The 25065-nt window shown below is 38.4% G+C and overlaps 1 protein-coding gene across 1 annotated transcript; it reads left to right on the plus strand.

The window, feature by feature from the left end:
• Positions 1 to 240: 240 nt before the first annotated feature.
• Positions 241 to 13994, plus strand: LOC126998722 (solute carrier family 35 member F5-like). Its single transcript, XM_050860711.1, is given in 9 exon segments — positions 241 to 543; positions 2764 to 2862; positions 4464 to 4613; positions 5068 to 5124; positions 6354 to 6464; positions 8801 to 8953; positions 13078 to 13168; positions 13171 to 13260; positions 13984 to 13994. Coding segments are annotated over 8 exon segments (750 nt in total). The 5' UTR covers positions 241 to 543; positions 2764 to 2775.
• Positions 13995 to 25065: the final 11071 nt, after the last annotated feature.

Consider the following 25065-nt stretch of genomic DNA (forward strand, 5'->3'; position numbering starts at 1 on the left):
TTCACGGTTCAACTCATCGTAATACCATTTTCTTATTTGTTTTGTCGAGTTTTTAAAACACATCTTGATTCTACAGTCACTGCTGAGTCTGATGGTGTCAACCAAAACTGGCTATCTCGTATATGAGGTGAGCTATGGCATATAATAAAGAAACATGTTTCACTCGAGCATGTAAGATGTGGTCCGACATGAGAGTCTGCGAGAGAGCGGTGCAGCCAATCAGCTGCAACCTTTCCAACCTGCCTAGGCGAGAAATGTACAGAAAAAAAAGCTCAGTGCAGTGGAAGTATATAAGTGTACGAAGCGAAATATAAGAATGCGTAGTGAAGTATATAAAGAAGTACCAGGAGGACCTAAGAAGCGATACAAAGCTGAACAGGTCAAAAGAAGAAGAAGAAGAGGGTTGGCAGCCCTGAGTGTCACGTAAACACTGTCACAGGCGGCGATGAAGGTTGGTGGCTCGTGCGTGTGTTCCCCCTGACATTTATTGCCACGAAGACAGTAGAGTGATGGATACACGGACAGAAAGTCGCTCAGGGTAAAGTAAGTATTGGCTTAAGCAGTCATCATGCCACTTTAGATTAAAAATGGATTGTTGCGTTTAGGGGAACTCGAGTGACGTAAGATAGGACAACAAGGCAATGGTCAGCTTAGGATTGTTGTAGAGACCCTTGAAGTGACTCTAGATTGCAGTATCCAGGCAAACAAAAAAGAAGGATATTATTTCGACCAAGGTCACTGATCCTCAAGCTAGAGTTCGGTATTACTCCAGTGGTTCACCAACTTCACTCATGTGGTCAACACTTTTCTGGTAGATCTAATCATGCTCTTTAACATTTCTTAGTTCTGTTTCTGTTGAAAATTACTTGTTTCTGTAATGATATTTTTTGGTTCAACAAAGAGGAGGGGGGGGGGGGGTCAGTGGTGATGTAGCTCCCAGCAGTAGGTGGGAGGGTCGAGGGGGGGGGGCAAAGCCCCTTTGTCAAGGGTTAGATTTAATTGATTTTGATCCTTGATTGTATGCCACTTTGTTGTGCATAGATGTGGCGGCCTGTGGTTGTGACTGTCGGAAACCAGTGAAAGACTGGAAATTTACTCAACATGGTTGTCAGGGCCAAGGGACTGGGGGATTAGTGCTATGTTTGTGTGGAATTCTCAGGTGAGAAGTGGATTGGATGCTGTTTGTGTCCTAAGTGGTGTCATGTGAAGTGTGCTAATTTGACTGGGATCAAGCAGGATAATATACCCAAAATAAATTGGATATGCACCCCATGCCTCCATAAAGCATCTCTGGCTACCAGCACTGTGGAAAAATTGAATGAATTCAAGCAAGAATTATCTAAAGAAATATCTGTGGCTAAAGATGAGGTTGAATCAAGGGCTAAGAGTGTGCATGAGGAACTGGGATCAGTTGTTGACACGATTCGTGTTGAGCATGCTGAATGCAGTTGGGCTGAGGTGGCGAAGAGAGGCAGGAAAGTGAAGAAGAATCTCATAGTTGTGAAAGCTTCTACCCAGGAAAAGAAGGCACTGAATACAAGCATAATAATCCCAGATATTATCAGAGGGGGGTGTGGGTGTGTCTGTGTGTGAGTTTGGTGTGGTGTTTGCAGGGTTGGAAAAAACTTTTTTTTTTTTTTTTTTTAAGAAAACAAGCCACTGTTTTTTTGGGTGTATTTTTTGTTTGGTTTTTGAGGGCTTTTTGTTTATCTTGGATATCCATGATTTTCTTTTTCAACTCCAGGTTCTTAAGCATATCATGCTACTACTTTGGGTAGTTGAAACTGAATGATAATTTCAAACAGTTGCTCAGCTGATATGTGTAAACAGACACGGTGTCAGCAACGGTGATGCAGCGTTCACCAGTTTCTTTTTCAGCTCTTTGGGTGGCCAAAAACATCACAGGTATATTCTATTTTTTCAAAGCTGCTGCCACAGCCTGTCCAGCTAACAAAAGGAGGGTGAGCCAACCTCTATCCTTTGTGCTAAGTGGCTGGTGAAATTGTGTGGAACTCGATGATCAATGGAAATACTGTATTTTGCGGCGTATGACACACTCCGGCATATATCGCACACCCTAAACTTTAAGACAACAATTTGGGAAAAAAAAATATTCATTGCTTAAAATGCTCAGAACTATGTTCGGTTAAGCAAGGTGAATGATGTACAGTTTCCTGAAATTTCTGTAAAGAGACACTTAAACACACAAAAAGGTGATCTTTCTTATTCATGTTGCTTTCAACCTGCAAATTCTTTCTGAGTTTGCAGGCGGCAACTCTCACCAAGCTGCTGAAGAAACTACATAATCACACAGGGATGCTACGTGTGAGGGGCAATCTTGGGCTTGATCTTGACTTTCAGGGACCGTATACCTACTTTCCAGTAGAAACAGATGTTGATTAATTTCTGTCAGTCGTATTATGTCTTAATATAGTTATTTTTATACTGAGAAACAAATGCGTTTACAATAAATATTTTAGTGATCCACTGATATCCATTCTTTCGAACATGTATTACAGAAAACGTCAGCTGACCAGCAAAAAAGTTGATAGAACAGTTTGTTTTGGGTACCAGTGGTGGTATAACCTTATGTCATCCCATGTTATTCATATGAAATGGTACTTTGATTATGATAGTAAAAAATGTATATGATAAATATTTATGTAGGCAAACAATTCACTGACTATTTTACCAGTAATTGATCCTCATGCTGAAATATTTTGTTTATTATTGTAAATTGTTTTCATTTCTCCCTCCTCACAGTGATGCGCTACCATGACTCGAGGGAGGCGACTTGCCCTGGGCATCTTTGTTCTCCTTTTGGTGGACATTATTTGGGTTGCTTCTTCAGAACTCTCAGAGGTGACCAGTGATTATTATTACTAATAGTAGCAGTAGTAATAATTTTATTAATATTATTGTTGTTATTATTATTATTATTATTATTATTATTATTATTATTATTATTATTATTATGTAATGAAAAGTTGGTGTCCCTAAGATGGGATGGGAGTGAGTGTACAAGGATGGTCTTACTCTTTGTGACATATATCACTTTGAATTGCTTCTCAGGTTCACCTTTTCTTGATGTTTCGTATGTTTATTTACCCACTTGTTTTCAAGTGTGTTACTTTACTCTTTACTCACTAGGATGATGTATTTCATTTAGACTTTCATTTACTTACCTTTTTGCTCTCCATATCTTCACTCATTTATCACACCCAATAACATAATGTGCATTTTTGTACTCATGTCACCACTCAGTTTTTTATCTTTACTTTAGCTCATTCACTTTTTTGTGCCCCTTCCTCCGAGCAGTGTGTAGGAAACACGTTTGTGAACATTACATTTTTTTTTCCGTTCCTTTCCTGCCTCCGAACACCCCCAAGACCATTCAAATATATATATATATATATATATATATATATATATATATATATATATATATATATATATATATATATATATATATATATATATATATATATATATATATATATATATATATATATATATATATATATATATATATATATATATATATATATATATATATATATATATATATATATATATATATATATATATATATATATATATATATATATATATATATATATATATATATATATATATATATATATATATATATATATATATATATATATATATATATATATATATATATATATATATATATATATATATATATATATATATATATATATATATAGGCTTTCATGATGGGGCCTGCTGGTTGGCCCCAGCCTGTTTGTGGCACAGGCAAGTTGTTATAGTGGCACCATTCTTGCTTAGCTCATGCTGGCCCCCAGAACTCCACTTCACTAGATTCAGATTGCTAGGTAATAATTAGGACAACACGTGAGTTGTTTTAAGCTACTCAGTGATGACTGAAAACTGTCAGCTTGTAGCAGTGGTTGTGGCTATTGAACCCTGGTCCTCCAGGACACTGCACCCTCATGCTGACCACTCAGCCATCGCCTTGCTCTGTTTTCCTCTCTAACCTCCTGTCCCATTCATGTTTGACTATCACTACTGAATTTGTAAACCATCCTCTCTGGCTCTCATTGTTGCTGCATATCACAGTTAAATGTTTTATTTTTTTCTCTCTCTTACTGCAAGAATTCTTCTTTTTCTTCACCCTGTTCCTTCACATTACTTTTCACAGATTTGTAGCTAGGCATGCTAACCTTTACAACAGACATATATTGTTTTGTTATGGACTAATGGATTTTATTTTGATTTATTATACATAGTATTATGAGGCATACTAAATGATAATGAAAAATGAGGTAAGCAAAGAGCTGAGGAAAGAGGAATGATTTTTTTTGTTGAAAATCGTCATGAAAATAAATGTGCGTCTTATACACCCAAAATTATGGAACGTATAATTGATTATTTCATGCAAAGAACAGTTATTCTGTAATGGTTTTCTTTTTCAGTATATCTTCAATGATGCTGGCTTTAATAAACCCTTCTTCAGCACCTACTTGAAGACCAGCATGTTTTCTCTCTACCTTTTGGGCTTTATCTTCTGGCAGCCATGGAGACATCAGTGTTCTCATACTAGTCATGAGGAGTGTATATACCAGGTGAGCAATCTATCTATTTATCTATTTGTCTCTCTCTTGGCTGTACCAAACATTTCCCCCACCACCTTTTTCTTCCCCTTCCCTTACATGGTGTCCCCTTTCTGTTGGGCGCTTTAAGTTGACCTCGACCCCTTCCCCTCCTTGGGGTTGGATTGGTAGGTTCTGCAAACACCTCTACATGGAAATCTTGATAAACTTGATAAACATTAAACTTGATAAACATGGAACAGCCTTCTTTTGTCTATATTTCCTCCTTCCTACAACTTGAAAGCCTTCAAGTTACACCTGTCCACATTTTTTGGAGCAGTGTTTCTACATGGACCTTTTTTATGGTTGTGTTCTGCATGGTTCTGCCCCATCAAATTTTGTAGCAGAGGTGTGAATTACATTTCTTTTTGCACAACAGCTCTAATATAAATCAATGAATAAGCATCAGTTAATCTTACTGTTCCAGGAAGTTGATATAAATGGGGATGAAGAGGACCCACTCTCTCCTGAAAGTCGGCATCTGGTGAGTCTGTGACAGACTTTTGCCATTTTTCTTGTGTTTTGAAAGTGCTCAAAGTTGTCTAGGTTTCTATTTATTAATGTTTCAGTTAATTATGTACTCACAGAAATATTATTATTGTTGAAATATGGTAAGATTTTTCCCTTAACTGTTTTGTTCATATAATTTACACTTGTATTCTTTGATTTTATAAAGCTACATGCAGCTTGTGGCCAAGAGAGTTATATTTTATTGCACAAAATTACAGAAAGTAAAAGTGACTTACAAAGAGAAATCGATGAGCCAGTGTAAAGTGTAAAGGAGGTGTAAAATGAATGTTGTAAAGGGGAAAGTAGACTAATTCAAATTCCTTGGGGGAAAATTCTTGTAGTCAGAATTCTTAATGGCAGGAAATTATAATCCAAGTAAAGTATGAAGATCCATGACTCTCCACATTTGCTGGGATTAGGGGACACAAACTACCATGAATGTTCATTTTCTGAGAATAATTGATACACATGTGAGCACAAAATTTTTCATAAAAACACAACTGAATTCACGGCCACTACCCCTGTAAACTCACAGGGTCAGTTGTGGCGTCACTTGTTTCCCACGTGACAGCAAGATTTATTTAATTATGTCACCAGCTGCTCCCTGCCATACCCTTGCCCTTGTCCCCACACTGCTAGCTCCTTGTCTTGCTCTCAGTCCTTGCTACACTGTCGTCATCGTGGCAGTGTCACCTCGCAGAGCAAACGTATGATCCTAATTGTTTTTACAAATTTTCAGTGATTTCACATTTGCTAAAGTAGCAGTGAATGATATAGCCTTGCTGTACTATATCAAAGAGGTAATAAGTGAATTTTTTAGTGATTTAATGATATATGGTATTAATTTGTGTTCTGCAGCAGTTTTCCCATGTTCTAGGAAGAGCAGTACAGGTTTGTGCATTGCTCCCACATACCTTAGAGGTAATAAATGCTCATTTTTCTATGTTTAACAGGTGCACAGGTACAATTCAGTTGTGTTTTTATGAAAATTTTTGTGCTCACATGTGTATCAATTATTTTCAGAAAATTAATATTCATGGTAGTTTATGTCCTCTAACCCCAGCAAATGTGGAGGGTTACATATATGTATACTCAAAATATTTGGATAGTGTTTGGTCATTTGGGAGAGTTCAATTACTATTATTTTTCAAAGTGTATTACAGTATGATCAAATTGGAAAGTTGAGTTGTGGTTCTTTTCCAGAGTGAGCCTAGCTATGTCCCCCTCAAACTGCAGGAGTCCCAAGAGAAGAGCTCAGATGGGGAGAGTGATGACTCATCTGTTAAGTCCGTCCGTTTCAGTAAGCTGACTGAGGTACTAATGAATGTCTTGTGTGCTCCTGTTACTGAGTGTTTATTTGATTATATTTTAATGAGATTTACTATAATTAGATGATCTTACAGTGTCTTATCCTAGTAAGTGTTTTTTTATATGCGAAGCAGTTTTGCTGTTTTCTGCCTGATGTAAGAAATCAAAATGTATAGCCACAATATATATCCCATTCACTTCAATTTTCCTAAGTGACAGTAATTGTTGAAAGTTGGAAGCTCTTCTGCCGTGGCCATCCCCTGGTGGGAGCTCCTAGGAGCAGGCGTCGATGAAATGATGATGATGATGATGATGATGACAGTAATTTCTCCACTTGAATCATTATATATAAATTTAAGAAATTAATTGATTCAGTGTATTTAGTTTCTTATATAATTCATTATGTTTATTTACTCTTGATTCTATTTACATGTGTTTTAATGTGTCTGTGAGTAGCCAATTTCCCATGTATGTGTACTAAATGTGAACACTTTCATTATATTGCTTAGGAGAGAAGTTTTATATTTCCATTAAATTTGCATGATAATTTCAGAGCTCAATTCATGTGGTATAGATAATATGACTTGGTAATGTTTTTTTCCTTTTTGAAGGATGTTAGGATACTCAAAGTGTGACTAGCAGTGCATGATCACTCATTAGATATATTTGTGTGCTGACATAAATTTTGTTGTGCTTAATGGAACATTGTTGTGGTGTAAAATTTTGAGTTTGTATGTGATTGCTAGTAACGAAAATCAAATGAAATTTAAAGTTTCCCGAAGATAGTTGATGGCTTTCTTGTGCAAAGTGTGGATAACTTATAGGCACGTGATCTTTCTGTATATACTCATGTAATAGTGGATCACACGTAAATGTTGACTCCTTATTTTTGAGACAAAAAAAAAATTGATAATTTTTAAAATCATGTGGAAAACATAACACTGGTTTCCAAGAGTAGCACATAATTTTTTTTACAACACCAAATGCAGTCTACAGGACCAGTGATGAGAAAGTGAGTCACAGCTAAAGGCCAAGAGGTGAGTAGGAAGTAAAATTTGGTGGGGCTGGATATCACTGAAATCCAGATCTTGGAGGATCACACAGTTGAGCTCTGAAAAATTAATCCCTCAATATTTTTAATATATTTATTCACCTGGATGTGAAAGATCAAAGAATTGCTAACTGTAATGGTCTTCAAGTTTGGTTCTCCACTTGAAGGAAGAAGACAACAGCTTACCTATAAAGAGCAGTCTTTTTCAAACTGAGGATGTAATGCAGGAACTTTTAAAGACAGAATTATTACTGGCTAAAGGATTCATGCAGCTTCTTACATAACTCTATAAATCAACAAGCATTGTCATTTTGAAGTCAATTGTTTGCATTTTATAAAGTGCCACTTATAACAATCTACCTTTATTTACTTATTTTTTCAGTATGGTTTTGCTACTCACATCATCAGTCACATGTGCAGTAACAGTTGGTCACACTTCCCCTGAAATTCTAAATAAGTAGAAAGTACTGATGTACATTTATTGTGATTTTACACTTGCTAAATGTATCAGGAAGTAAAGCTTACCAATTGATTTCATGCCTAAAACTGCTGTAAAATAATCATATTGGTTTGAACACTGTATATATACACCACAGCAAACGACAGCTGCAAAGTGTGTAATTCCAACATAGATTATGTTGGACTAACTCTGGCCAAGTACATGCACAGTGTTGCAGTATTTATCTAGGAAAATAACAGGTACTTATTTATTTCAGGAAGTGTGTAGTAGATAGAGTGTAACTGAGCAAGTGTAGTAATTATTAGAGTAAAGGGGTTATTATTTTGTTGTTTGACAAATATTGATGCAACATGCATGCGACTACCCAAGAGTTATTTTTTTTTTTGCTGAATTACAGGTCAGCTTTTTTTCTACCTAGGCTGATATGCTTGATTGAGGAATAAATTGAAAGCCAGGAAAATTAGTGCTCAAATAAGAGTCAGCCCCTATATGACTAAAAATATAGATAAAAATTGCAACTTTTACATGAGTATATACAATAATTTATTTTTCAATCAGTATAATAATATTGTTAAAGTTCTGTCAGATTACAATGGTCTTATCTCTTCTGATCCTTGCTTCTTAAAACTCCCTTAAGGAGGTGACCACAGCAATCAAATTCCCTCCATTCTAATTCATGTAGTACGAGATACTCCTTCATACTTCCTCTACAAGATATGGGGTCAGTAATGATCATAATAAGGTACATGTATCTGGAGGTAGGTTAGAAAATAGTATATCTGTAATTTCTAAAACAGAAACGTGTATTGAACAAGTCCCTCATGGTTGTAGGTGCGGCAGATGTCTGAATCTGATGCAGTGGATGCCATGTTGTCCCGCCTGTCTTTCTCTGCTTCCATTCGTGCAGAGCAGTTGGCTCTTCAAGAAGCCAACAAGTTATCTATCAAGCAAGTGATGAAAGTTTCATGCATATTTTGTTTACTGGTGAGTTGAAAGGTAGGAGGAGGGTGTCCACTTTTGCCGTGGCCACCAACATGAGGAATGTTCCTATGAGTGAGCAAAGGATAGGGGATATAGATAGGTAGATAGAGGAGGGTTGCTGGATTTTTTTTATTGTCAAACAGTATGAGGTTATGTTGCTCAATAGTAAATACTGGATGTTAGTTCATAGCTCAGAACATTATAACTGCCCTCAGTTGACAAAAATTTAATTTGATATTAGGTCAGACTGGATACTTAATATATACTATGTTTATGTCACTCACTGGTCAAGAAATTTATTACAGCAAAAAAGAACATTAGTTTAATTACATTTCAGTTTTCCACCCAAATAATGTAAATTATGAGAACATTTTATTTGCTCTTTTTGATCTGTATGATGAATGGAAGGTGTTGTCTTAGGAAAGTGGAGAAGAAAATAGATCAAGAAATATTCATGCTTAAAAACACTGTAGTAAAAAAAAAAAAAGCAAAGCTAAATGAAGATGTTAAGGAAATGTTTAATTTTTTGTGTGAGAATAGCAATGTGTTTCAAAAAGTTAGAGAAGGTGATGTAAGATGGTAACATTATTTGGAAATCTTACTGTAAATGAAATTGTAGAGAGCCTGTGTCAGTATTGTAAGGGTCTATGGAAATGCTAAAGGTCAACTAAATGATTTGTAGGAATGCTATATTCAGATGGAGCAATGCCAAAGGACATTTAAGAAAGAACTGTTAAAGGTAGGAATTTGTAAGAAAATAAGGTGTCTGCAAGGGGCTAGTAGGCCTATGCATGGCAGCTCAGGTAAACCTAACCCCACCTAACCTTACTATCCATGAATTTGCCTAATTTTTCTTGAATGTACCTATCGTATTGGTACTTCCAACATGACTGCCGAGCCTGTTCCACTCATCCACCATTCTTTTGGTAAACCAATTCTTCCCTCTGTCTTTGTTGAATCTGAAGTTATCCAACTTGAACCCATTGGTATGTGTCCTACTCAGCTCTCTCACCACCAAAACATTATTAACATCTTCACTATTGTGATGCATGAGGTGCGTCATGGCTTGCTTGCCTGTACAGTTATGCAGTGACGCGCCTGGCATGTCATCCCTCTGTGCCCTAGATTCAGAGAAATACAAATGTTGGGCTGAGTTACAGGGAGCATAGTGTGTCCTTGGAATGCCTTACTCACTCAGATCTTGGCTCCGCCCCCTTTGGTCATCATTCAGTCATAAAACGGTAAATAAATACGATGCCACCCATATGACAGCACCCCCCTGGCTGGCTGGCCCAACGCGCTGCTGCAACCCGCTCACTTTGTCTTTGGTGTTTAGAGCAGAGGTTCTCAATCTTTTTTCAGTGATGGCACCCTGAACTTATATAAACCCTTTTGTGGCACCCCTTTTTCACCCTCCCCCCCTCCTCACATGAATTCACTTCTTATACACAATTGTACCTGTTTAAATGACTTTAATTAATGAATTAAAATTATTATCCATACTCAAACCAAAATTAACATACGGTACAGTACATGCCCAAACAGAACTCATCAGTTGAATTAGATTAACTTAAGAGTTATAAATGCAGACTAACATAAAAAGAAAAAAAAAAAAATTCAAAATTCATGATGATCTTGTCCATGGCACCCCAGGGTGCCACAGCACCCAGTTTGAGAACCTCTGATTTAGAGTGTTTGTCTTCCAGTCATTATTAATGACCTTTCTGATGACAGTATTGGGATGAATGTATGGTAGACATAGAGGATAGTGATGATGAGCTTGAGGCTCCTGAGGTAGAGATGAGGGAGGTTGAGAAACGTTAGGAGTTTATTGGAGACGTATTTTCTGACAAGTGTCCTGATCCAATGCCACAGTTTGTTTTTTCAGTTTTCTTGACTGAATCCTGCACTAGGGGACTCATGTCTGATGTCATTCACTGTCGCTTTCAAGCTATTCTTTGATGAGTTGATTGCAAAGTTATGTGCCTCACGTAAACCCCCGGGGTGATGGATTTTATATCCAGATAAGGACTTCCTCATTATATGGCTTGAATTATTCATACATATGTATTTTTTTACTCTTAACAAATGTTATGTCATCATGAAAGTGAGTCATATAGCAAAATGAAAAGAATAATAATCCAAGCAGACAAAATAATGCTAAAAAAGAAATAAAAAATCTATTGTCAGCAACCACGCAAGTGAGAAGAGCGGTGGTGGACTGCACCCTGAATTATGCCACTAAGCACGTTGTGCACGTCCAGTTAAAATCACCCTTTTTAAAGCCCTTCATCCGTTTATAGACTTTGATCAAATCTCCTCACACCCTTTTCCTTTTTAGAGAATGCAATTTTAAATGTTTGTCTGTCCTCATATGGCAAGTTTCTTAACCTATGAATCATCTTTGTCATCCTCCTCTGCACAGATTCTAACATTTTGATGTCATTTTTATAGTAAGGTGACCAGAACTGAAATGCATAATTGAGGTAAGGTCTAACTAATGCTGAATATAGCTTGAGGATGACTTCAGCACTTCTATTGCCTACACTCCTGGAAATTAAACCTAGTATCTTATTTGCATGATTCCTAGACTGAATGCATTGAGCCCTTGGGTGGAGATCAGTGATTATTAAGACCCCTAAATCCCTTTCACACCCAGACCTGCTTCGGGGAGTGTTGTTTAAGCAATAATTATGTGAAGAGTTATTCATATCTACACTCAGGATAATATACTTCTCATTGAACTCAATCTGACGCTTCCTCAATCTAGTCATACAATCTGTTTAGTTTGTCTTGGAGGATGCTAGTATCTTGATCTGATTTAGTTATGCTACTGATCTTTGTAGCATTCACAAACTTACTAACATCACTATTGATTCCTGTGCCCAAATCATTAATATAAATGCTAAACATCAATGGACCTAATACTGACCCTTGTGTGACCCCATCTGTAACACAGCCCCAGTCAGATATTTACCAAAATATGCACTCTGCTTGTCATGCCATTATCTCGTTCAGCACTTTCCCACCTATGCTGTGAGTGTAATTTTAGTATCAGCTGGTGGTGAAGAATTTTGTCTAATGCTTTACTAGATCTGGATATAAAATATCATCCTTAAATTCTAGGTCACCCACTATGCCACAATATTCCTGTAGTTGAAATCACCCCAAATGCAGATGTTTTAACTTCTGGTCACACTGCCAATCTCTTGTAGTAATGTGCCATTGTCCTGCCTGCTAAGGTTAGGTGACGTGTAAATAACCCCAACAGTTAGTTTGTCTTTCCCTTTATGGATGCCCACTCAAACTGATTCTGAGGCAACGTTTGTTTGAACTGAATTGTTAGCGGAACACTGTGTGTTTTTAACAAAAAATGCAACTCTTCCCTTTCTGTCGTTATGAAACACCTGGTAACCAGCTATTTCAAATTGCGACATTAAGTTTTTGTTTGTGTCTCCAGGTCTCTTTGACTGCTATCAGGTTGAAGTCTTCTATGTATGCTTTCCCCCTCAGTAGATCTGTCCAATTCCTGAGACTCCTACTGTTAGTGTAGTAAGCCTGAAGTCCACTCTCTGCTACACTCTTTACAATTGATTTGGAGCTGCTTAGTTGAATTCTGTGATGCATTGCCTCCCCTATTGGTCCTTCCCCCTTTGCCTGTCCTCAAAATTCTGCAGGTGAGGAAGATGATGAGAATGGATTCAATTCACATTGAAGTGTTTCATTAGGGAGGGAGGAGGACCTCAAAGTTCTGAAGGATCTTATATTTGAAGGCTTGTACTTTGGTCTCATAATCTAGAAAGGTCAGGTAGTCAGTCCATCCTGATCAGTTTATGGGTCTGCTGACCTAGACCATTCCATAATGGAGCCATCAGTTTACTACCTAAAGATGCAACTAATAGTAAAACTAGCATTATCTGGGAAATGAACCACATCTCTAGATAGATTTTGGCTACAAAAATAAGATTGCTAGTCAGTAAAACTAAAGAGGCAATCAAATCTTGATAAAATGTCATTTTCTTATGTAAGTTATTTGAAGACTGAATGAAGTATTGGTTGAAAATGCACAAAATGGTATAATCAGCTATTTAACTATTTTATGATTAATAGTCAATTTTTTTTTCCAGTGGTTTGCAGGAAACTATGCTTACCAGATAGCTCTTAGCGACACTGAAGCAGGTGTTGTTAATGTCATTTCCTCAGCTTCTGGTCTCTTCACCCTCATCCTTGCTGCCATCTTCCCATCAACAGTTGCAGACAAGTTTACTATCTCCAAACTAATCTCAGTTCTCCTTATGGTCCTTGGTGTGGTAAGTGTCAGCATCTTGATACATATCTATTTGATCATTATCATTAATTTTTTTTAGGTGCTGTCTATAGTGCTGGTAGGCTGTCTTGAGGGCCCTCTTGGGTGGCCCATTAGTGGTGCAAGCAAATTTTATTTATAGTGGCTGATGTGAAGTATGACTCTTCCTTGTCCCATGCTGGCCTCCAGTGCTCCACTTGAACCAAGTTACTGAAGTTAGGGTTGATTGAAGATCTGGGCAGCATGTGGGTAATCTTCTGCCACTTGGTGATGGTTGAAAAATCATTGTGTTTTGGTGGGACTCAAACCTAGGTCCACGGACTCACCACACCCGCATGCTGACCACTCGGCCATCACCTCCTCTAAGTCTTAGAAAAAAGAAAAAAAAGACATATAGTGAAGCTGATTTGGAAAGTCTTGTAAAACGATAATTGAAGAGTACTGAAACTATAAATAGTGATGCCACTGGCTACAGTAGGAGGTACCCTATAGTTAACATGAAATTTGTTTCGAGGAAAGTCGTGTTAAGTTGGTTTCATGCAAAATGAGTGTTATTTGACTGGATTAACTAGTAGTATGGTACCTTGATTTTGCAATATTGGGTCACTGATGGAAAGTTTTTGATGCTACCTATCCTCTATACAATATTGATAAAGTGAATTGAAATTGCTTTGACCAACTGCACAAGGGACCCCCACTTTATAAACTGTTTGCATTTCCCCCTTAGAGTTTGCTTAGCAAAATTTAGATCTTGTTTGCCACATGGATATTTTGATGGGTTAATAATGACTGAGGTTATGTATATTTTTTTACTTTTAGGTGTTGATAAGTCTTGAAGACATCACCTTGGAGGGCAAGAATGTACCAGTGGGAGTAATCTGGGCACTAGCAGGAGCTGTACTCTATGCCTGCTACATGGTCTTCCTTAAATGGAGGGTACCTACTGAGAACCAGATGGATTTCACCATGTTCTTTGGTGAGTCATATTTTAGAAATTAGACAATTAAACCCTAATATTCCCTCTTCATGAGTATGTCCTGTCCTGTCATCTTTGATGCCTGCTCCTAGGAGCTCCCACCAGGGGATGGCCATGGCAGAAGAGTTTCCATCTTTCTCTATTCAGACACTCCCCTTGCCTGCTCAGAGTTTCTCAAGGATCTTTCACCCCTCTCCCCAACATACTCCTGCACCCTGTCTCTCCATTTCACTAGAGGTGGTCCTCTAACATGCCCTCCCTCTATCTCACTTACATACACCCTCCTGGTCATCTGGGCTCTTCAGCCTTTTACTCCGTGAAATCTGTGTGTATTGCCGTTGAATCAGTGGGATATTTTCCATGATCTTACGTCTGTGTCCTTCCCTTCCTTCTCCTCCACTTTCCTCCACAAATCTATTTCTTTATCACAACTAATATAAAGAAATACAATTCGCCAGACACACATCACCTACGCATAATGCAAATTTCTCTGTATATTCATGCATACATCTCAAAATTATCAATTAACCTATATTTCTTTATGTGCACCATTTAATTTTGCATATTTTTAAATATAATACATGATGATTACATTGAGTTTATGGCTTAAAACTTGTTATATTCAGTAGCGACATTTGAAATTTGGTGCGCGCGGCCAGACCGGATCCGGGGCAGGGCACTGTTTTCGCCCAGCCGTAGTGAAGGGGTTAATTAATGAACAATGAATGAAAATTTAATGACAAACTGAGTGGTTGACACTTGCTCAAAGCTATGTAGTGCCTTGCCATATTCCTGCCTGCTGACTGAATGTCTTAATTTACTTACAAGGAAATTTTAACCATAATTTTGCATACATCCATATTCAATCTAAATAGCAATCTAGTTACTCATTCATTATAATTATACAGTAAAACCTCACCATTTGCACACATATGGGCAGTCTGAAGGTGCACAAATGGCAAATGCGCAAATGGCAGACTTAATAACCTATGGGGAAAACTACATATGGACGGTCACGTGCCCCCCCCAACCACCAGAAACAAAAAAGTTAAATTAATAATTAACTGTACAACAGATTAATGGATTAGTATGATGGTGGTGCAAAGGTGAGGCAGAAAACATTGAATAATCGCAGTCACCACGAGACCAGCGGCGTCTCACTGGCAGCAAAATGGCGTCTGCTGCTCTCTCTCTAGCTGTTCTGGCAGCAAAATGGCATCCGCTGATCTTCCTGACAATGTTTAAACATGCATCACTAGCTGTCCTGGCTGACGAGCTCCTTGCAACAGAGGATAAAAAGGAAGCTGCAGTGGTTACGGTGGCACCAAGGGGTGAAATGCAATGGAAGCACTTATATGTGTTTGTTTGGGCCGCCATATGTGCTGATGATGTCATCACAGCACGGAGGCGCTCCACCTCCAAACCGGGCTGCAGCGCTCGGTCCGAGTTGGCAACTCGTGCTGTGGCGTCACGTGTTTGAGAGGATCCGAGGCTGTCCGGGCGGCCTGGCTCCCTCTCTCAAACGCAGCTGAGAAATGGAATCGGGAGTCCTTCCTGCAATAGGGGCTATTGCAGGAAGGACTCCCTCAAGGCTATAGAGAAGTATGACAAAAGTGATCCAAGAACTGAGGAACTTACCTTACGGAAAAAGACTAAAAAACTTAACATATTTTCTTTGGAAATATGTAGACTGTTTGGATATTTAATTTAGCTTTTTTAAATGGATCAAGGGGATTAACAAGGGCAATTTAGATGCAGCACTTTTATGATAAACTGATGTGATGTGATGGATAAATTCAAGTTCCGGAACGAAACAGGCAAGAACTGGTTCACTAACAGGATGGTAGTCTGGTGGATGAGTGAAGCAAACTGAGTAGGTATGTAGTTTAGGCAAACACAATTAGAAACTTTAAATGGAGGTTAGATATAGGTGGCGTGCATGAGAGTACCTTCACTATCGCAATGGGGTTACTTTCGGCCCAGAGGGCCAACAAAACAGCACGTGTTGGCTGTGTTCACTATTTTGCTGCACCCCAGCACTGCACAAGTGAATGGCATTTTGGCAGAAAGTCTGTCTTGCGGCACCCACGCGGAACAGGTCAAAAGAAGAAGAAGAAGCACAGTTTATTTTGGCCCTCCAGCTTGGCCCGAGCTTGGACTTGATGAGTTGTGCATGCCACCGATATATTTATGGATGGGAAGGGAATTTGGTGAATAACCCATCTTCTGGAGCTGCCATGTGTAGGCTGTCTGGCTTCTTGTGGTCTCCTTCAGTCCTTGTGTATCCTTTTGATGTGGGACATTGTGGGTGATGTTTATATCCTCACTATTAAAGCATCTTTACTTTTGTATAGGAACCATACTACTGTATTCTCCAACCTGGGGTAGATCAGAGACACTGTCATCTTCATCATATCTTTGTTCATATAGTGAAATGCCACCCTAATGTTTGTCAACACCTCATACATCTCTTTGACAATCTTATTAATATGTTTATTGGTTGACATATTATCCTGGACAAACACTTCCAGGTACTCTTCTCTGCCTTTTGTGACTTGTTCATTTTCCATTGAATTGTAAGGATACCTGTGGGAGAGGTCATTAGATGGACAAAAATAGTCAGATTGAGAAATATCTTATATGAAAAGATCAAAAGGAAGGCTGCTCTGCAGATGGTGTAATGAAATTGAGGAGTTTGGAGAAAATTTGCATAAAAACTGGAAACTACAAGAACAGGACACAAACATAAACTGTTGGAAACATTTGGGAGAGGCCTGTATCCTGCACTGGAATAATAAACACTTCTGCTATTAGAATATATCTGCATGTAGTCTAGATATAAATAAACTGAATGAATCTTAACCTTGTAACTGCATTCCTTTCAGGTTTTGTAGGTCTGTTCAATGCAATCATACTCTGGCCTGGATTTCCTCTGTTAGAAGTCATTGGCTGGGAGCCCTTCCAGCTACCAAACCTTCAGCAGCTACTGTACATGTCCATCAATGGTCTTGTGGGCACAATGTTGTCTGAATTGTTATGGCTATGGTGAGTATGATTTCAATTTATCACTCCATTTTCTGGAGTAGGTATCATTAAGAGCTTAAGCTTAAGTTTTATGATTGTGATGGGTGAGTGAGTGAGTTGTGGTCCTGAGCGGACATGCGTTGCGTTTAGCTCCTCACGGAAGCTGCTGTGTCGACATGGCTGGCAGGGCCAGGGGCGTGAGAGATTTGTGTTACGTTTGTGAGAATTTTACAGGCGAGAAGTGGATTGGATGCCTTTTTTGTCTTAACCCTTTCCTTGCACGTGGTGTGGACACGACTATCCCCTCAGGAGCAGTCAGGCAGCCCAATGGGGGGGTCCCTTTTAACCTCTGTATCTCAAAAACTATTCATCACACCTAAAAACCCAAAAGACCATTGGAAAGAGGAGGTGCCTCTCTTATGAATGTACGTGCACGTTCAGGGAGTGTTGAATGTTAACACTTACGGCGGTGCATGCGGGATGATCAGCCATATTGAGAGAACTGTGGACATCTCTCCTTAAGATTCTGGCAAGGGAGTATTGCCAACTGCAATATTTACAACTAATTGGTCAAAGAATCAGTCAGGTGATAGGCGAAGCTATGCAAAAATGCTGCTATATTGGGCAAGAACATCCACCAGTTACTCATCCGTAGATTTGCTGTGCTGGGCTGATATGATTTTCCACCAAATTTAGTGAAGAACCCACTCAATTGGCAATCCTGTGTTGTGAGAATTAGTGTTGGAACACTTTCATACGTGGGAGATTTGAGTGCAGGTGGAGCTTGCAGCGAGTGTTTAGCACCACCAGCAAATACACTCAACGCTCGCTGCGAGCGTTTAGCAATGAAAAGGTTAAAAGTGGTGCCATGTGAAATGTGCTCATTTGACAGGAATCAAGCAGGATAATATACCTAAAATAAACTGGATTTGTACGCCTTGCATTCACAAAGCATCTCTGGCTACCAACACAATTCAAAAATTGGATGAATTTAAGCAAGAATTATCTAAAGAAATATCAGTTGTGAAAGATGAAGTTGAGTCTCAGGCATTGAGTGTGAAGGAGGAGCTGAGTGAGGTGGCTGATGTGCTCCTCGCTGATCAAGCAGATGTGGACTTGGCGGGTAGGAGTTGGGCTGACTTTGCAAAGCGGAGGAGGAAAGTGAAGAAAAATCTTCTTGTTATCTAGGCCTCTGATCAAAATAAAAAGGCTACTGAGATGAAAGACGAAGTTTCCCGGGCACTACATGGCATTCAGATTACTGATTCAAAATTCACGAATGGAGGTAGCATTGTTATGAACTTTGATACTGAGAATTACAAGGAATGAAGCAGCTCAGAAATTGGAAAATGTAGAGCAAGTCTACACTAAATGTGTGGGAAAATTAAGGCCAAAGATCATAATTTGTATTGTGCACAAGGAGGAGACTGAGGAATAGATAACTGAGATACTGTTAAACAGGAATGAGTTCCTACACTTGATTCCAGGAGTTGAGAGAAAAATTGAGAAGAATTTTACCAAGCCTGCTGCAGGTGGCACAATGCACTATATTTTGAAAGGTGATCCGGAGAGATGATTCATGACAAGATAACTAGAATGGCGAGTGTATACTGTGAGAGATAGATACCATGCAATTATATTTTACCACTGTCAAAGATATGGCCATCTTGAGGCCAACTGTACTGCCAAGGACAATGTAGAAGCCCCAAAATGTTACAAATGTGCTAGTGATCATAAATCAAAGGATTGCACCATGGCTGAGAAGAAATGCATACATTGTGTGAGGTACAAGAAGCCTGAAATTAATCACAGTGAATGACCAGTGTTGTGTAGTTCTTGAGACTGAAATTGAGAGGATTCGTAACATAACCGATGATGGCTATTAATTAGTGTTTGGGACTCAGAGATGAATTGTGTTAAATGTTCTGAGAGTTGGAAATAATTGTTGGATATTTAATTGTGATACTTTAAAGAAAATATCAGATAAATAAAAAAATGAAACTATGGATGTTTGTGATACTATAAATAGGAAAGATATTGATATTAGTATGAACCTAAATATGGTCAAGTTACTATGATGATGCCAAGTTTAGCTATTAAAGGACATCAGTAAGCCATTCATGAAAGCCATCAAGACTCACTCATTCACTATGACGTTGTGAATAATGCATTGAGGGTTATTTTTTGAGGCTAACATCGTAATTGAGGGCCCCAGGACCATAGGGGCTCAAGCGCCGCCTCCCCGAATATGGAGATATTCATATCAAAAGAATTGGCAACTTTTCCTCTGTCTGGCTATGGTGTTTGCAACACTGTTTTCCAGCTTCAATAAGGTTGAAAGTCTTGTAGTAGCTAATGAAGTCACGACTTAATCGACTTGGGAAGCACGTATTGCGTTTGGTGGTTGAGCCCAATGGCGCGTCCGTTCAAGACCAGAGAGGCTCACGTTCAGCGAGAGGGGCCAGCCATTGAGAGCCTACAACAAAAAGCCCATAGCCATCTCGTCCAATCAGCGTTTTTTTTTTCATAAGAAATGCGTCACCCTGGGCCAATCACTGCGCTGCTAACTAGCCTTCCTCACCCTTCCTCCCCTAGTCCTCCTTAAACCTCGTTGTAGTCGGACGCGCTGTTCTTGTGTTCACAGAATTGCTTTGCCTTTGACTAACCAGTGCCCTGTTAATCCTTTGTTTTACCATTATTACTAACTTATTTTCTTAATGACTTCCTCTAACATAGCATTAATTCATCCTTCAATTTGTTGCTTTCTTTTAAGTACCGTAACTATTGTACTGTAGTACCAATATGATACTTTTCCTTGTAGTTTATTGTATTATTATTATTGTTATACTATGCTCTTTTTGCTGTTGTGATACCAGGAAGGTGTTAAAAACTTTATTATTTACTTCAGGTAAAACATTTTAAGGTTTAAATCCCAGGTCATGTAATGAAATGTATGAAAACTTAAGGGGGGTTACATTTTATTTACGTGCTAGTGCGCAAATGAACCATACATATTTTTTCATTCTTGGTCTATAAATTTCTGGAGAACAGGGGAGAACAGTTATTGTTGATAAACATTAGATGCAATTTTCTCAGTTTTTAAAAAATGGCGCTTGAGCCCCTATGATAGGGTCCTGGGGACCTCAAGTGTTGATGGCCCTGCGGGGCGCTGTGCTGGCAGCGGAGCAGGGCCTGAAACCTCATCATTGGTAAATGGTATATATGAATTTATTTACTTTTTGCAGGGGCTGTTTCTTGACCTCATCCCTTCTGGCAACTCTGTCCCTGAGTCTGACCATACCACTAACAATGTTTTTGGATGTCTGGCTGAAGGGTGTGCAGTACTCCCTTCTCATATATCTTGGTGCAATACCCATGATGCTCTCCTTCGTTGGCGTCACTCTACTCACACACTTTGACAATTGGGACCCTCTAATGGATGGATTCAAGTACATAAGCAGAAAGTGCTCCAGACAGGGTCATCTGTACAGGTAAGTGGCTTAATTATACCATCTATCTAGCTATGTCTCCGACGCCCTGCACTCTCATGGGAACTTCCCTCCAGGGAGTGGCTGCAGCAGAAGTGTCTCCATCTCTCCCTCTCAACACACTCAATCCTGCTACTTCCAACTCTCTCACTCCAACACTCACTCACCCTATTGATCCACTTCACAGGTAGTCTTCACCTGACACCCTCTACCTCAATCATTCCCTCATAAACTCTCTTCACAAATTCATTTTCCCCCATTCTCATCACGAGTCCAAACCATCTCAGCACACCACACTTCACCCACTTGACCACTCCACAATCCACTCCTTTCGCTGTCACACCCATACCAAACCTCTCATACACGCTCTCATTACTTTCTCCATCCCATCCCGAAACACTACATGCACCTCTTATATAAGCCATTTTCACTGCATGTATTCTCGATTGCTGTGCTGCATTCCATGTCCCTGTCTCTGATGCATATGACAGAATTGGCAGCAGGGTTGGAGTAATTACACTTGAAAAAATTAATTACAATTACAATTACTTTCAGAAACTTGGAATTTCAATTATTATAATTATAATTACATTTGGAAATAGCAATTACATTACAATTACAGTAAACCCTCGATATAACAGACAAATTGAGGGGGAACTGAGTCTGTTAATCCCGAAAACCCGATATAAGCGGCGAAAATTAGAAAAAATGTAAAATAATACCGATGAACCTAATAAACGTAGGTACGCTATTTTGCAGCGTATAACACGCTCCGGCAAATAATGCGCACCCCAAACTTTAAGACAACAATTTTGAAAAAAAAAAAAAAAAAAAAAAAAAATCTTAAAATGCTCAGAAATATGTAGTTAAAGAACATTGACGATGTATAGTTTCCCGAAATTTATATATTTTTGGTGTAACCTGTACTGCTTGAATTGACAGGTGTCATTGAGTAAAGCAATGAAAATGGCGGTCGGGCTGGTGTTGCGAGAAATACATCCTCGTACATACTTAGTGATGATGTACAGTTTCTGATATCATAAATAGCATATTATTCTCACCATCACTCGTAGGTTATGACAGACAACTAGGCAAGACGCAATTCACACGGTTCTGGTGACACGCGGCATGCAGCCGTTTGTTGTATGGTTTTCAAACAATGCAAATGGCGGTCGGGCTGGTGTTGCGAGAAATACCTCCTCGTTCAAGATTCATGATGTAGTTTCTGATATCATATTTACCCCATTATTCTCACTTGCACTTATAGGTTGTGACAGACAACTAGGCAAGACGCAATTTACCCCGTTCTGGTGACATGCAGCATGCAGCTGTTTGCTCGGCTTTGCTGTATGGGTGTGGTTGTATAGGAGGTGATGGGGGGAGCAAGGACAGCCCACTCTATGACGTGGACCAATCAGAATAAAGTCATAATGGAGTGTGAAATAGCGTTGGAACATGTATTGTGAGCGGGAGATTTAAAACTGATCAACTGTTGCGGTGACGATTGCATCACCAGCATGGACTGTGTGCTGCCGCTGCCATGATTTAGCATACAAAACAATGCAAATGGCGGCCAGGTCGTGTCGGCACCCGACGGAGAAGCACCACCCAGGGGGGGGTGGCAACAAAACACAAAAAATGCTCATACACCAAGTCACTGCTCGTAAACCGAGGCATTTTTTTGCTCGTAAATCAAGACACTTGTAAACTTAGGCACTCATAAACCAAGGTTTGACTGTACTTATTCTCACCTTTTCTTTTTCTCCCATTTTTATAGTGCTACTTATTCTCATTTTTTCTTTTGTCATGTTTGTACTTTGATTTGTATGGAAACAAGCAATAAATATTGAAAACTAGCAAATTAGTGTACGTAGTACTAAAAAATCAAGGCCTTATGTAGTTGGGTTTGTGCATGCATATGACTAAATGGTTAGATATGTATTAGTATTAGAAATGGTTAAGAACTGGTTGGAAAAATCTCAAGAGAAATTTTGTCAAGTAATTCTTTTTCTTAGAAAAACAAAACGGGATGAAAACAATTGAATTTTTAACACACTACAGATTGTGTAGGCTAAGTATTACAAGTTGTGAGATAATCTTAGGAGTAAAGAGTTTGGTTAGGGAGGAGAATTTTAAATATTTATTAACCGCTTTATTTGAATATGCAAACATAAAGGGAGAAGGCAGTGAAGGGGAGGTTGATCATAAGGTAAATGAAGAGAAAGAGAATCACAAGAGGTAGAACTATGAGCTTGAAGGTAGAGAAGTGGTTAAGGAATAGTATATTTTTGCCAACTTTGACCAGTGCCTCAGAAACATGGAGTCCTGAATAAAGTCCTCTAAATGGCTGACCATTTCTGAGCATCTCAGTAGCAGATCACCATCATGCTGTCCACAAACCTTACCTTCAGTTAGAAGTGATCAAGTGGAGCACCAGTCAACAGCATTTAGCCAGGCAGCAAGATAAATCAATATCACTCTTAAAACTTTACTTGCACCCCCAGTGTCCTTCAAAATAACCTACCAGCAAAATGAACCTTCACATAGAATAGAAATGAAGAAGGTGAAGAGTTTAAGGACTGGAACATGCAGATAACCTTTCATATGGTCCCTCCAGAGAGAAGATATGGAGATATGTAGATTGATTTCCAGTCACCAACTATGGTGTTCATTGGTGGCAGAAGTAGTATTAAATCTTTTTTATTCTTTTCAGCTTGGTGGACACAGAGGGGGTTGAGAGTGAGAGCCTAATAGTCAGTGCTGGTGATATGGAGGGTGAAAAAGATGAAGATGAAGAGGAACTTGACACTACACTCCTCATCAATACCAGGACTGCCAACAGTGTTTCAGTAGCCAATGGTAACAATTCTTTTAGTGGTGATAGTGAATTTATAACTCAAGCTTACACAAACACGCACAACATAACAGATCATGTTTGATAGGAATGTACAAAACTTAACTCTGTACTTAACTTTTTCAGTTATAGGTTATCACTAAAACCTTTCTCCCTTTAAATATATTGTCATTTAATTGCATATGTTTATAGTCATCTATCATACTCAATCATCTCTCTGTAATGAATAAATGCAGTCATCTTTTCTGAGACCGATGTCCGGGAATTAGGCTTTAATAAGTCGGGTATTATGTAATTATTAAGGTGTCTAGTTATTTGATTTTAGATGCTTACAGTATTCAAAAAATAATTATAGATATTTATTCCAAACACTTGTAAGCCCTTTACTAGGTTAGTCTTCAGCATCAGATAGTTGTAGTCAGTAGAGCAAAATCATTTGGTAAATGAAATTTAGCATTTCATAACTTAAGGGTAATGAGTAAGACAAATTATATTTACTTACATAACTTCCACCTTTTTCAGCAAAATCTGTGATTGTGTAATTTCTACAAAAAAATATTATCAATATTCAGCAACCATGAAAACCAGCAGGAATATAATAATTGCATTTCGAGGTTTAACAAAAACATATGATCACTATTTTTCATCGTTAAAATCACTATTTAGAAGTTCAATAATAAGCAAACGCATCATCAGTATGAAAAATACATCCAAATGCCTTTCCCAGTGTTTTCCACCTCTGGTGTTAGTAGACTCCCAACATGCTCTGGCAAATATCTAATTTCATCTCTACCACGCAGTCCTCCGTCTGTTCTAACTTTTACAAAATACTGTGTTGCCACTCAGTTACTTTGGTTGTCCATCTTTTATCAGGTCTACACATATGATCTGCCTCCATTTCTTACTCTCAATAGTCAATAAAACATCTTCAATACCTTTCTCTCCATCCCCCTTTGTGCATTTCTTTGCTCTCTAAATATTTTGTGAAGTGCTAAGTTTCTGAACTGTAGTTTAGGATTGGCAAAATACATTAATTGAACACCTCTTCAGGGAGTGGCAGGTTGCCATTCATAATATAATCTTTACCAAAAGTGCTCCTTCCCACTTCCATTCTCTTTTGGATTCCATTTTTTGTGGGCTGGGATTGACCAAACTTTTTAGCTTAGATAATTATGTACATTACTCAGTTGTTTTGTTCATCGTTTTAATATTATCTTTGTATTTTCATAATCAAATTTACGTTTAGACCGTGAATTTCTCTAGTTATACTCACTTTAGTAGCCAAGATATTTAGTATATCCCGTTTTTCTTTTTCTTTATTAAATGTCAGAAGAGATTAATAATTTGAATAATAATAATCCTTGCCTTTCTTAATTGCAATTTTCTTGTGTATCTTGCGGAGTTTAATGGTTTCCATGCGACAGGGCCATTATTTATGGAGGGCTATAGCCCCCCCAGAATTCTGTA

This window comes from Eriocheir sinensis, chromosome 15 (assembly GCF_024679095.1).
Source record: "Eriocheir sinensis breed Jianghai 21 chromosome 15, ASM2467909v1, whole genome shotgun sequence".
NCBI lineage: Eukaryota > Metazoa > Arthropoda > Malacostraca > Decapoda > Varunidae > Eriocheir > Eriocheir sinensis.